General features: G+C 45.3%; 1 protein-coding gene across 2 annotated transcripts in view; it reads left to right on the forward strand.

The window, feature by feature from the left end:
- Positions 1-8,697, forward strand: part of COP1 (COP1 E3 ubiquitin ligase) — a 125,809-nt gene extending 117,112 nt beyond the window's left edge. For both annotated transcript variants that reach the window (XM_036388145.2, XM_036388146.2), the window contains exons 19-20: positions 5,644-5,688; positions 7,584-8,697. In XM_036388145.2, coding sequence (XP_036244038.1) covers positions 5,644-5,688; positions 7,584-7,601 — 63 coding nt within the window. In that variant the 3' untranslated portion in view covers positions 7,602-8,697. The remainder of the gene's footprint in view (positions 1-5,643; positions 5,689-7,583) is intronic.
- Positions 8,698-14,513: the final 5,816 nt, after the last annotated feature.

Here is a 14,513-nt window from a genome sequence, read left to right on the forward strand (position 1 = left end):
ATGAAAACACTAATTTGTTTGAAAACTTTTTTCTAAAAAGCTTCACAGTGTGCCCATGAACTCTGACATAAGAAGAAACTATGTATGTGTATATGATTGTAGGCAAGTCCTTCTACAGAAAGTGAGTCAAAGGAGTGCCATAATCTTTAAATCTGTGGTTTAACATTTTAGGAAATATCCTTGTTATGCTGGGTGGGTATAATTGTGTAGCATTTGTGAACTTGAAAACTCAAAACATTGTGTATTTGCAGCTGGATCTAGAAAGAAGCACAGACAACACCTTTTTCATATGGATTGAGTTTTCTCTTTTTTGCTGGGGCCCAGATAAGCCTAAAGCCTAAAGAGGCTTTATCTCTCTGTGTACAAAGGAATTACCTTCAGAATTAGATAAAAATACTGTTTCTAAGGATTAAAAGACACAGTTTAGGTGTGCATGTTCTGTTCCAGGTTTAATACCTAAAGAGTTGGGTATTGCTGCTCCTAAAATATTTTGGTATAACATCTTTTATATATTAGACCTTGTTCTGTAAAGAAGCACTTGGTGTAAAGTAATTAATTTCTGCTTGAGCCTGATGTTCACAGTATAGATAATAAATATTCCTTTAAATTTACTCAGAAGGGATTAATGTTAGGTGAGTGTGATGGCATAGAAAGCAAATTGTGGTTTACAGGGATAGAGGGTTGTGCACCACTTCAAGCAGCCCACTGTGCACCTTTCATTGATAACACTTGTATCACAAGAATGGGGAAAAAAAACAAAATTTGCACATTGTCCCAGTGGGAAGGGATCTAATCAGTTCAGCTTTTCAAAACTTCTTGATTTTTGTACACTGGACATTCATTGTGTTTCCTGGGTTAGAATTCTTTCAAAAACAAAAAGCTGACTTGTGTCATACAGCAAGAAAATAACCAAGGCTCAGGAGGATTAGAGTGAAAAGCCATTAGAATCTGCTAATTACAAGATGAAGAGCAGTCAAGCAGTGGTGGTCTATTGGGGAACCACTTTTGCACATTTAGATGTGTAGAAAAACTTTGTGTGTGACATTGATGGGAAAAGTTTTGGTGAAATATGTCTTGCAGATAGTCTGCAGCTCAGCCCTAAAAGCCAGCACCAGAGTAATAGTTGCCACCTTCAGTAAGGAAGGGGTAAATTTACTTGCATAATGGAGTTTCTGTACAAACACCACTAGATTTAGTTCAACTATATACTTTTATTCTACCTGTAAATAACAGAAGACAATTGAGTGCAAGCTTTCTCACCCAAGTGACTTTCCCACTGATTCAACAGCTTTGCTTAATTAGGCTCCAGCTCCTTGGAATAAGTGTTGAAAACACAGCCATTTGTTAGCCAAAACATCTGCTGGGGAGGGAAGGTGAGAAGTTGTTAATTTAAAATAAGATCTTGAAGAACCCTAGCTCTGAATCCATAGAACAAACCTAGCTGAAAATCCAGGAAACTCATGCTTATCTGAGTGATGGCTGTGCTGGAAGTTTGAGGTGAATCTCCTTTATTTGTGTAGAATGAGGGGCATAACAAAGAAGTGCAAACATTGTGGCCTGTAATTGTTTACAGTATGGTGAAAGAGCCAAAAATTATTTCCAGTCCTTCATGTGAAAATGTTCACATATAACTTGGAAACGCATCCATCCTAAGGAATGATCTCTTCAGCTTTTCCCTCTGATTTCCACTTCAAGGATTGATATGTGTGGGATAGCAAGGGAGGAATAGTCTCAGAAAGGATCGTATTCAAGGGAAAAAAAATTGTTAGTGATTTGTGCTCATCTTTTTTGAGCCCTTTTGGGACAGGATTGATGTCAACAGAGGAAGACTAAAATGCTCAGCTGTGATTTTGCACAAGCCCCCTGGTGAGAGAGATGTGTAGCTCCTGCAGCTGCAGTGAGGCAGCTTTAGTGGTGAGGAGGGGTAGCAGAGAGGAACCCTGCAGGTACTGGAGGGTGGAGGGTCTGCCCAGAGCTTTTCCTCACTTGGGTATCAGTGGGTGTCCCTTCAAGGAGATGTGTGTGTGGTTTCCAAGTTGTCCATCTGGGATCACATTAATTTAGGCATCCTCTCCTCCCAGCAATGTTTTCTTACACAAAGATATAAAGGAGTGGAAGAACTCCAACCTCAGCTGTCACTGAGTCCCTGTTGCACTGGAGCAGCTCTGACAACTTTTGAGTTGTTCAGCTGAGTTTCTTCAAACCTCACAAAACATCCAGAGCATTTCTGATTGTCTTAATGTTGACTACTCTTGCATGAATACCAGCAGTCAGGCAGACTTTAATTCTCCTCTGTTCCTTTCCTGTACAAATTGCTTCCCCAGGGCCATCCAAAATAGGGCTCATCTTGGAGGGAAGGAAATCAGTGTGCTTCAAAACCCAGCTGTCACCAGGTGAATAATTCCTTTGAATGATGAATCTAGCAGGTATCTCATATCCTCTGGAAGGTCCTAAACTTGATTTTGTTTTTCATTGCCATCAAGAATGTGCTGCAAAAATTTCTCCTTTTTTTGGTACAATCAGTGAAAGTCCCTTCAAATCCCATGGGTGAATGCTCTAAAGTTACTGTGGGTCCAGCAGTCATATTCAGACTGGAGAAACAGGGATGTGTCAGGTTCAGAGGTGCTCCTGTCAGGTCTGTCTTTGCACTCAAGACCAATTTACAGCCTCATTTTACATAATGGATACCTCCTTGTGAATATGTATCCAACCTGTGTAATAACAGAGATTCATGGTGGTGTCAAGTCCTTCCCATGTCAAGGAACTACCCTTCAGATTTCCCATAATACTGTCTCTACTGTCTCTGTAGTCCAAAAAAATTTTAAAAAAGGCAGGCAGATGCAGGAAGTTTTTCACAGCTCTTAGCACAGAACTTCAGCCCTGAAGCATGTTAGAGCAGTTCTGGAACTGCACTCTGTATTAACATGAATCCTGACATGCACCTACCTTTGCCAATTAAATTTTTAAATTCATATGTAACACTAAAAGACAAGAAGATGCATAATTTTGATGCCCCCAGAGCTTTTTTCTATTGCCTTAAGAGGACCAAGATTCTAAAGGTTGAGATTAGCAGCCACACAGAACAAAATGCTGCTGTTTGCCAGGCAGTAAACCTTAATCTCTCAATCTTTGCTATGTTTGTTCATTTTTCTTCTTCAGTCTTGTTTTAGCAAAAGCAGCTTGTTCTTTCTGCCTCTCCTGCTAAGAGGGGCTGCAGGTGCATAAAGTCTTCTCATTGGAGAAGATTCATGTGTAGAAGAGTCATTTTAATAACTGCTTTCTTCAGAGCAGGATTACTCACTTGGGCTGGGTCTCCCACATTCCCAGTGCCTCTGCTTTGGGATTTGCTGGCTCCTGCAGGCAGCAGAAATGAAAGGGATGAGTAAGGCCAGTCCTTAAACCTTCTTGCCCTGCACAAAAACACCAATTGGTTTTGCTAAAGTAGAACATGCAGCCACAGTGGATGGTGAGGGCCTGTTTTTCATGCCTCAGTGCTACAGGTAGTCACAGCAGTGTTTGGGGAAATAGGTGTTCTGCCAGTTCAGTGGTGATGGTGGTTTTCTTTCCATTCATACATGTCCTGGCAAAAAGATTGGTTTAATGTGCACACAGCTACAAACCTGCAGATGTAAACAACTTCATGTCTTCTTTAGGTGTTTAACACATTGAGTATATTGATTGTTTTACAGGCTACACAAAAGGAAGTGAATTGTCTCTTTGGAGGATTAAAAACAAGTTACTTAGCTGTGTTCCTGGAGAAGTAGTGCAAGAGTGCCTTAACAAGCAAGTCACTGTTCAGTGACAGATTTGGTGCTAATTTTGCTGCTGTCTGCTCCTGTTTGCATCTCATGGTTGTGGATGAAAGCAGCAGAGCAGTGATTAGCTCAGACCCTGCTGAAAAAAACCCAACACCCAGGGGCTTCTGAAGAATAAGGGAGTGAGAGTAAATTACCCTCTGGCATTTTCTATTTTATTAGGAGGTAAAACTGTTCATTGGAACAGAGTTCATTTACAGTGGCACCCCAGCAGACTGCAGCAGCAGGGTGAATTGCCAGTCACAGTGCAAACAGGAATCACTCAAACCCTGCATCATCTGCACTCAGGAGTTCAGGTTTCCTGCACTGCACAGTAGATTGCTGCTGGTCCCTCTCCCTTGCTTCCAGAATCCTATAAGGCATCCTGGTCCCTGTTTCAGTGCCCAGATAATATTTATATATATTAAAATCAAACCCCCCCTCAGTGGGTTTTGATTTTAATGTTGTTAACCAGAAGCTGAGAGTTCACTGCATTAGATTCTTAGCCACCAAATTAAAAGAAATTGCAGTATATTCTTCCTTTGAGGATATACTTTCTTTTCAGGAGCTTAGACTTGGAGGATCATTAGTGAGATAATATCAGGCGTTTTAACTAATCCTCTAATGATTGCACCAGGGTGAACAAATCTGTCTGTGTCAGTTAGCCCAGTGGTCCACCACAAGGCTATTCTTACCTGATAAATGGATTTTCACACTGAAGGGGGTTTTTCTTCCTTTGCCCCAAGTCCTGAGGCTGTGCCAAGTCCTGAAGTTCACGGTGAGGCAGCACACAGCCAGCTTGGGGCTGTGCTGAGCTGCCTTCCCACTCCCTTCGGAGCAGGGCGTGTTCTAGTCACTGAGTTCATTAAAAATGCATGTGCTAAGCATGGCATAATTACAGCAAGTTTGTCTGGGGATGGGTAGCAGCAGTGAGAGAAATTTCAAAATGTGTCTCAGAGAAGATATCAACTGTCTTGAGAGAAAGCAGTTCTCTGTGGGCGTTGAGCAGCGTGCGACGTCTGCTGGCACCAGGATGGCTGCAGGACACCCCTTCTGGCAGCACTGCTCCTCCCCACATCTCTGGGGATCTTGCCAGCACCCCAGTGCTTGTGTGTGGATTTTCCTGTAGATTTTGGATAGGATTTTGGCTGGGGAGGTGCATCTGTGCTTGCTGGTCATGTGAGAATGCAGTCTGGAGGGAAGATGCTCTCTCTTCTCCAGCTTTTGCCTGGGGGTTGCCTGACTGATGCAGCAGACCATTAATTTGCAGTCAAGCAGGATATCTCCAAATGCAACTCCATCAATTGGCAGGAGGTAAATAGATGCTGCCTCTCTGCTTAAGGCAGGGCTGGAGCCCTCTCTGTTTATCTTCTCTTTCAAACTGGGTGCATCTGCTATTGCTCTCTAATCTCTTCTCTGTTTTACTCATCTGAAGCCTCTTGCCCTCAGAGCTAGAGGGGTTTTGTAAAGCTGATTAGTTGGTTTAGTTAGGGTGCTGGAGATCTTTGTCCATGTGCTGCCAAAAGATGAAATAACCATTATTTTTATTAGTCCACCTCACAGGGAGGCTGTGAGAATTAATTCATGTTTGTAAATTGCTTTGGAGATTTAAAGCTCTGTACAAGCACTAAGGATTATTGCTTTCTAATTCTTCAAGGTAGTATAACTTATAAAGACTTCTAGCCTTGAAAGCATCTTGGATATAGGAAGAGTTAAATCCCTTTGAAATTAGATATACTTGTAATGTTTAAGATAAAAATAACTTCTTCTCTGGTGCTTCATCCAAAATAAAGGGGAGGGGGGGAAAGCAATGGCAGGTTCTGATAGTGCCTCTTTTTTTTTTTTCCAGGAGTCCAACGTGCTTATTGCTGCTAACAGTCAGGGTACAATTAAGGTAAGTTATTTTACACATCTTGCACTTAAACACTTGAATCTGTTGATAGTAAAGAGCAGGGTCAGAGACACTGAACAGCCAGGAGAAACCATTAGAGGAGGTCATCTTGGCTGTGGAGGTTTGCAATTTAAATGATGTATTTGCCTGTGGCACACAGTGGAGTGAGCAGGCAGTGCCCCAGCAGTGAAACCAGTTGCAGTGAGGTGTGGAAGAGTTGCTGGTGGCCATCCAGCCCCTGCTGCTGCTCCCTGGGGTCCTGGCAGCACTGAGGGCCTTGCACAGGCACCTCCCCAGGCTGAGTGGCTCCCATGGCAGCAGAGGCTGTGTTAACTCACCAGCATTAACCCAAGCCTGTGCTCTGGCTGCTGCAGGGGCAGCAGGGCTGAAAGCTGAGCTCCTGGTGTGCAGCTGGCTGGAGCAGCACTGAAATGAGCAGGGATGCTCCCTGCCTTTTACTCTGGTGCTCAGACGGGTGGTAACAGACAGCAGCTGCCAGCATGGGGTTCTGTGAAAGCATCAGCCTTCCCTGTGCACAATACCAGGTTTTCAGCTCTTTAATTAAGTCTTCCAGAGTGTCTGTTCAATGTATTTCTGTCTGTGGAATGTCAAGTGATGTGGAGAAGACCGTCCTTCTTTATGTGTGTGTCAGCCAAGCAAAACCAGTGCCCAAGGCAGTGCCAAACTCAACCCAAACCCAGAACTTTATGCCACATTCTGCACAGCAGCACTGACCTCCACCATGCTGTTAGGTTTGGTGCTTAATGCCCTAAGCTTGTAGCCCAGACCCCTGGCAGCATTCTGGAGCTGCTGGTAAAGGCATTTACTTGCTGTGTGCAGAGTTTTACACTGCATTGTCACTGTCACGAGGCTGAGGTCCTGATTGTCCCTCACATCCCTGTGGCAGTAGCAGTTCTCTACCAGAGCTGCTGCTCTGAACCTGGGAAAATCACCAAAAATGCAAGACTGGTGAGAGACCTGAGTGGTCTGTGTTTAATTGCATGTCAAGATTTTTTCCCCCCTTTTTTAGGACACAAGTGGCTGGGTTACTCCTCCTGCTGCATGTGATGCTGTAGCCTCTCATTCATAGGGGATTTGTTTATATATCATGTTTTGGAATTGGTTGGTGGTTACTTTGGTCAGCTATTCCTTAGGAAAATGGACAAAATGCACAGAAGCTTTTGATATTTTGAAGTGAATCTGGCAGCAAGAGCAGTGATTAGAGGGGAGAGGTTTTGCTCATGCACTTTGCTTGTTAATGAGAGATGGTAGACAGAGAGTAATGTACAGACAGCCAGGGCTGTCAGAACTCTGCTATTCTCCATTTGCCTTTGACAGGAGGCAGCAGGAAGGTGGGATGGTCTGGGAAAGGCCTGGGTGTGCCCAAACCCAGCCCACTTTGGGGACAGATGCCATTCTGGGCATCACCCATGAGCTACAGCTCTAGAGCTTTTCCCAGGGAAGCAAAACCAGGTTCTTGCAGACTCTGGCAGCCCCACAAGCACTTTTCTGCTGTCTCTAGTCCATGCCCTCAGATGCTGCTGTTCCATCCCAGCTGCACAAGGGAAACAAGAGCACAGAGGGCTGGGATGACAAAAGCTCTGATCTCTGTTACAAGATTCCCAAGAGCTGTGTGACTGAGATGAGGGGAAATGAGGCAGCTGTGGATGGTTTTGCTTCGTGGCTAATTTATCATCACACAAGCAGACATCAAAATTGGGATGCTTGCCAAGTGCTTTTCCCATCTGTGGGATATTATTGCATGCTGGTGAATAAAGGGTAAGGGGTGGAGATGAGATAGAAGGGTCAATTCTGTCTTAGAGATGTATATGCTGACATAGGAAATAATAAATGTCATAAATTCCTATTCTAAATGTCTCATCTTCCTTACTAACCAGGTACTGGAGCTGGTATGAAGGGTTTTCTCTCAAGGCATGAGGTACTTGGTCCTGCTGATATGCTACAGTATTCATCTGGGAACCACAGTGGGACAAGAAACCAAAACCACCTTGATGTTCCTCCCCAGAACGATCATGTTTGGGTTTTTTTCCATTTATGGACTTCCTAGGACATTTTGAGACACTGGTAACCCCAGTAAACTGTCTGCCATCAACATTAACTCCACAGACTTTGCTGGTGGTGGTGGTGGTATGGTTGTCCAATTTTTATGATAGGAAAACAAATTCTTTTAAATAAAAACAAAAAGGAATAATAAAATTTATTGAGCCACAAGCTGAAGCTGGAAGATTGTCTTGTTGCATAAGAGAACAGATTTACTTGTGAAGGGAGCTCACAGGAGCACACAGGGCTGTCCTCAGTTGCACATCTCCAGTTACTTTCATCTGGACTCTTCTTCATCCCCACTGGAAAAACAAAGTCTCTAAGCCTTACCTGGACATGCAAGCAATCCACTTTGAAATCCCATCATGATACGGTTCTGTTGTTCCTTTGATTTATTAATTCTTTTTTAGATACATTACATGTTGAGAAATGTCACCAAGGTTGACACCACTGGAGACTGAAGTCCTCTAGTCATCAAGAAGAGAAGGACACCTTCCCTTCCCTCCTCTCCTTAGACCCCTTCCTTGCCCCAAAGGGGCAGTTCCAAAGGAGAGGATGAAGCTGTCCTCCTGTCCATGTGGGCCACCTGCCACCAGCAAGGTGCTGAGATGAGGGAGCTGCAGTTCCTGGGACCTGGACTGAGCTTGCCAAGACAGCGTGGGATGAAGATCTGCCTCCCACTCACCTGGCTGTGTGTGACTATCTCAGCTGGAGGAGGAAGCTTCTAGATCCAGTTACCAAAGCCCTGCACCACTCAATCACCTGTGTGGTCTGGTTGTGTTTGCCCCTCTCTGCACACCATGGAAGCCAAGCATCTTGAATGTTGGAACAAGAGAGGGGATGGAGTTGGTTTGTAACGTGTTTCAGAGCCATGATATAAGTAGCCTTATTTTTAATGGTCATGCATACACTTAATTGTACATATGGAGGGGGAATAAACCATGAAGCTGAGAGTTGTTGTTGCTTTCTTGGCAGGATAGCAGAGCAGGTAAGAAGGTGCAGATGGTCCTCACGAGCAGCAGCCAGGTTAAACTGTCAGGATTGCTGCCAGAACTCTTTAAGCTCCAAAGTGCATTTGGTGGGCATGGCATCTTTTCCCTGCCATGGGTGTCAAAGGTGCAATGCAGACAGTGATACCTGTGGGAAGTGTTTTGTTCTGCAAACAGAATCCTTTTCCATTCACCGACTGCAGAACGTGTCTCCTTCGTGCCACAGGGGCTGGGATTGATGCAGGGACTTTGCACAGGTCTCTTGTCCTCCACATGTTGTAAGCCTGACTCTGACTTCCCAGGAGGATTGTGTAATCTTCTCACACCCTTTGGGCACAGAGCAGGGAAGAAGAGCAAGGATAATCTTAAGGATATGAGTAAAGAAGCAGGGATGAAGCCTTGTGGCAGAACTGGGGACAGGTCCTGTCGTGGTTCAGTGCTGGTGCATATTTCTAGGGGGTCAGCTGTGTTCATACAGAGGTAGGAGGATGTGGGACAGTAGCTTCTGGAGAGTCTAGTCCAGTGGGGAGAAAAGTGATGCTGAGCTCCAAGGGAGGAGAGGTGGATGCATGGTTCTCAAATGCTGCATTCTGGTTTTCTTCCATGATTCCTGGGGTGTCAGTGGGGGAAGAGTGAGGAGAGGAGAGAGAAGAGAGCACAGCAGCTTGTGTCCTGCTTGGGAGTGCTACCTGCAGGTCTCCCTTGTATGAGTAACCTGAGTCACCGTGGCAGAAGAAAACAAAATTGGTTCCTTCTGCCTGATGGCAGCTGTCTGACACATCCCACTGAGCACTAGTTTGATTTCCATTTTGCTGCATTTTAAGAGAATTTGGTGTGGAGTGTCTGTGCTGAGCATGCTCCCCAGCCAGCCCTCTCCAAAGGCAGGCTGATGTGATGATCCATTACCATTGCTCTTCCTGCTTCCCCTGCTTTCAGGTGTGGGTCTCCCCCAGCCTCTGGCTTGTTTATCAGTGCCTACTAATTTATTTTGCAAACTGCCCTGGCTGCTGTTGTACCCCAGCCTGCTGGCAGGTGACCTCATTCCTTCTCTCTCCCCACTTGAAGATCCTGTGTTTTTTAAATTGAAATTGCTCTGACAAAGCCAAGATCTTTAAAACAGAAGAAAAAAAGCAGCTGTTTTGAATGCTGTAAGGTTACTCCTTGAATTAAACAGGGAAAGATGTTTAACATTGGCTGCCTTTATTTTTTCAGTTTTCATTCTGTTTCAATCAAGATAAATGCAAATTTGGTGTCTGGCCCTAATTAGAAACACAGCAGCTCATAAACACAAGTTGATGGCAATTTTTTGCCTCTGTCTCTTTGTCACAAGAGGTAATGCTCCTTATTTTAATCCCCTTAATTTTCTTGCCTTCAGGTAACTCTTCACAGTTGATAAATTAAGTCGCATATAATTACTGTAATTTTGTTTGGGTTCTTTTAAACAGCTTGTGGTCAATATTTTTTTTTAATTAGTCACCAACTCAACAAATGGTTCCTGTCAGGTTTTCAGCCTTTTTAGAGTTGGGGGGTGATTGACTTTGGGAGGGATGTGCAGAGGTCTTTGGTCCAACCCCCTGTGCAGAGCAGAGCTTACTCAAATTTGGATGAGGTTGCTTCAGGGCCTAGAGATGTTCACAACTCAACCAAGCAAGGATAGAAGATTCCCAAGTCCCTCTGGAAAACCTTTTCCAGCACTTAACCATTCTCCCTGTGGAAATTAATTGCAGATGGTGGGCACTTGGAGTCTTTCTTCTCACTTTCTTCTTTTGAGAAAACCAGGTTACAAAGCCTTTGACTGGAAGCTGCCCCAGAGTGGTTTTGCCTCCAGCTCTCGTGTCCTTTCGAGAGGTGTTAGGTGAGTCAGATCTTTTGAGAAAGGAATTAAAAACCTTTCTTGGCCAGCCAGCATCTTCAATTAACTTTAAAGCATTTAACAGAAGAGTAGGAGGAACATGCCTCAGTGCTTAAAAAATTCAGTGCTGGAGGGAATTGAGAATGATGGTCAATGGGAAATGTAAATTAATATCAATATGTCAGGGCTCCCCTGCAGTGAGTGTGGCCAGCTGCTAATGCCAGTGTTCCACCCCAGTGCTGAGCCCTGTTTGTTTAGGGTAATTTTGTTTAACTATGAAAGGTCATAATGACATCAGCAGATAATTGAGAAGGCAAATTAACTCCTTTCCAGCTGAAAAGTCCTCTTTCCTTTCTCACTGCTTTTCTGGAGGCCAGAGATAGCCAGCAAGGACCTGCAGCAGTCCAGGGTGAGTAGAGAGTGTGAGTAGCTTCACTGTGGAGAGCTCCTCTGTCAGCAGCTCCTGGTGTCCTGGCAGGCAGCCAGGGGGGTGATGGTGATGGCATCCTGCCTCCTGCCAGCCTTCACCACTGCCTGCAGAGGTTTTCCTTGAGCCCAGCCTCGTGGGATGCTCCTCACCTGATCTCAGAGGGGTTTTCCTTCCTCTCAGCAGTGTGGAGACCATGTCCTGCACTTGTTAATGGAATATCTGTAGAGGGCAGGGAGTGTCACCTACCTTAAATGCTGGGCATCTGAGAGGTTTGGCTTGTGCAAGATGAGCTTGAGAACTTGGGATCCACAAGTTAGAGCAGCATCAGTGGCACAAGGACCAGAGCCCACATCTGTCTCCTGGAGAAGCACCTGTAGCACCAGTCCCCCCCAGCCTTCTGGTAACCATCACCACATGGTTTGCTTCAATTTTGCTTTCAGAGCAAGCTGCAAATTCTTGAAGTGATGATCATCTCGTCTCTGTTCAGTTACAAGGCAGTATTTGGGTATGTTAAGTCTTTAAATTCTTCTTAATTTAAAAATGGTTAGTTGGGTTAAAGCAAGATTAATTCTCTGCTCTGTGTGTTAACCAGCCATTTGAATTAAGTAGCTCTTGTCAAAAAACTGTTTTAAATCTCTCCATCTTAGCTTTCACATGTTAAATCTGGCTCTGGCTGATGGCTGGCCATTGTTACTCAGCACAGGCAGGACAACAATTTGCCCTCCAACATCAAGCAGCAGGGAAAATTTCCTAGGAGGGGAAAGAAAGTGCTGGTTTTTTGACATCTCTAAGAAATAAACAGTGAGAAAGAAAACTAGTATGAACTTTCCTGACCAGTGTGCAGGGGATAGGCAGAAGGTGGTTCCACCTCTCCCAGCCCACAGCATCTCTCAGGGCTCCCTGCATCATGAACATTTCAGGTGAAGGAAGGCTCCACATGCACATCACAGCCTCTCATCTGCCTGGAACAGAAAGTCTGCAGTGTGCCTGCTGCCATCAGTGGGCTGTGGTGGAAAATAGCTCATCAGGGAGTGAGGGGACAAAGCCAATCTCATCTGATAGCTGCTTGCCTAAAACCTCTGATCCATGCAGAGAGAGACAGGTTTTATTTATCTCTCAGTTCTGCCTTCTCCAGTGTCTCCCAAATCTGTTCATCTGGGAGTTGTATTGCCTCAATGCTCTTGTTTGACTCCCAAAATTTGGGGCTGGAGACTTGCATGAATAACAGAGGAGTATGAGTGCTGTGAGCATCTCTAACACCATCATCCTCCCTGAAATCCTTCCAGTGCCTCCAGCCATCCAAGAACTGGGGAGCACACTGTCTCAGATAATAATTTGGGAAGATGAGAATTTGGGAAATAATTTTGGAGGTAAAGGCTGTCTTTAGGAGCCCTGAGTAATAGCACATGACAGCTGAAACTGAGCCAGCAGCATGAGCACAACACCAGTCCCAAACCCACAAGCACTGATGTGCCCTTGTGACTTTTCACAGGGGTCTGAGGATGAGGGAAGAGACGAGGATCTGACTCCATGTTTCAGAAGGCTTTATTTATTATTTTATGATATATATTACATTAAAACTATACTAAAAGAATAGAAGAAAGGATTTCATCAGAAGGCTGGCTAAGAATAGAATAGAAAGGAATGATAACAAAGGCTCTGGCTCGGACAGAGAGTCTGAGCCAGCTGGCTGTGATTGGCCATTAATTCGAAACAACCACATGAGACCAATCCCAGATGCACCTGTTGCATTCCACAGCAGCAGATAACCATTGGTTACATTTTGTTCCTGAGGCCTCTCAGCTTCTCAGGAGGAAAAATCCCAAGGAAAGGATTTTCACAAAAGATGTCTGCGACAGTGCCCTTGCAGCCCTGGGAGCCTTTAATCCATGAATTAGAAGTGTTTGTTCCAGGATTAACTCATCATAACCCCCTGAACATCAGGAGCCTCCCAGAGAGGGCCCCCAGCACGGTGTGTCTGCAGGGAGCCACAGGCACAGTGCTGGGCTGGAATGGGCTCAGCCATGGAGCTGCGAGGGCAGTGGAACCTGTGTGTCCCCTCCTCCACCCCACAGTGACCACTGGGGGATGAGCAGCTCATGCTGCAGGATGATCCCAGCAGATCTCTCCGCTGTGAGATGGGCAGGGCTGGGAACATGCTCAGCAGCTCTGAATTTGTCCTTAGGGGACTTATTTCAACAACAAGTTTGTCTTGATTACAGTGCTTAATCTGACTTGTCAGAATCTCTGTAAAACCGTTTAGGTTGTTTAAGAGGAAAAATACACTCCTTTTATCCCCTCAGACCTGCAGGAGCTGGTCTGAAGCCACCAGGGCAGCAGCTGCTCCTGTCCCATTGCGAGGGTCCTGGGTCAGAGGCATGTGCCAGGGTCCTGCCTCCAGGGATGAGCCCTCACACCCCCAGCATGGTGCCAGGGCTCAGCTCCCATTTTGCACATTTTAGAGTCATTACTCAGGGCACTTTCAGACTGATTGGAAGCCCTGATGTCTCCTGTATTCCCATTCATCTGGGAAGCTGGTTTTTCCTCAGTCACAACTCCGTTTTTAGCCAGGGATCCATCTGAAGACACAAGTGAGGATTTAGATTCCTCAGATTTTGACTAAGTTCTTTGGTTACTTCTGCTGAAGCAGCATAAGGAGATTTGCTATAAACTACAGAGACTTATTTTGTTTATTGCTTAATAGTTACAAAAACAATTACCAAGAGCCAGTAGCTCTTTCCTGGTCCTGTGGTGACCAAAAAACATCCTGAAGCTGGCATTGATCTGCAGAGAGCGCAGCAGCCCGTGCCTGACTGGGGCAGGGGATGCTGAGGGGAAGGGAAGTGGGGCTGACCCCTCAAAGTCAGCAGAGCATCATGCTCCAGTGGCACCAGGCTGGGCTGGAATGGGCCAAAGCCCAGCAGACCATGATGGCACAGCCCCAGGGAGGGCTCTGAGTCCTGGCAGGGACAGGGGACAGCCCTGCCTGGGGCTGTGGAGACGGCAGGGGAGGAGGAGAGCTGATTTCCAAACTCTTGGAATGGCATGAGCAATGATAGGTTTATGTTTCTAGTGAAGGGCAGTGCAGCCAGGAAGAATTCAGAGCACCACATCTGTTTTGTGAGATCTTAAGAAGCAGCTTCTGCCTGGTGCTAGTGGAGAAGACATCCCTGCATGCCCCGGAGAGGAGAGGAGAGGAGGGCATGGATTACAACCTGTCCCCACCCCCTGCTTTCCTCCTGTTCAGTTTTTTTCCCTGTAGGAGATTAATGGGAACTCTTTGTCTTCTAACATGACTGTACCTTATGAATTCCCTGTCTCGTCCTCATCCTTTAAATTATCCACATAATAAAATATGTATTCAGTGATTCCAGGTCATAATTTGATCTGCTTAGGGAAGAAAAGGAATGACAGAGAAGGGTTGCCAGCATGCTCAGCTCTCCTCCATTTATCTTTATTTATCTCCTTTTTTCCTAACAATTTGTGTGCAGCCAAG

The sequence above is a fragment of the Molothrus ater genome, chromosome 9, assembly GCF_012460135.2.
Source record: "Molothrus ater isolate BHLD 08-10-18 breed brown headed cowbird chromosome 9, BPBGC_Mater_1.1, whole genome shotgun sequence".
In the NCBI taxonomy this organism is placed as follows: domain Eukaryota; kingdom Metazoa; phylum Chordata; class Aves; order Passeriformes; family Icteridae; genus Molothrus; species Molothrus ater.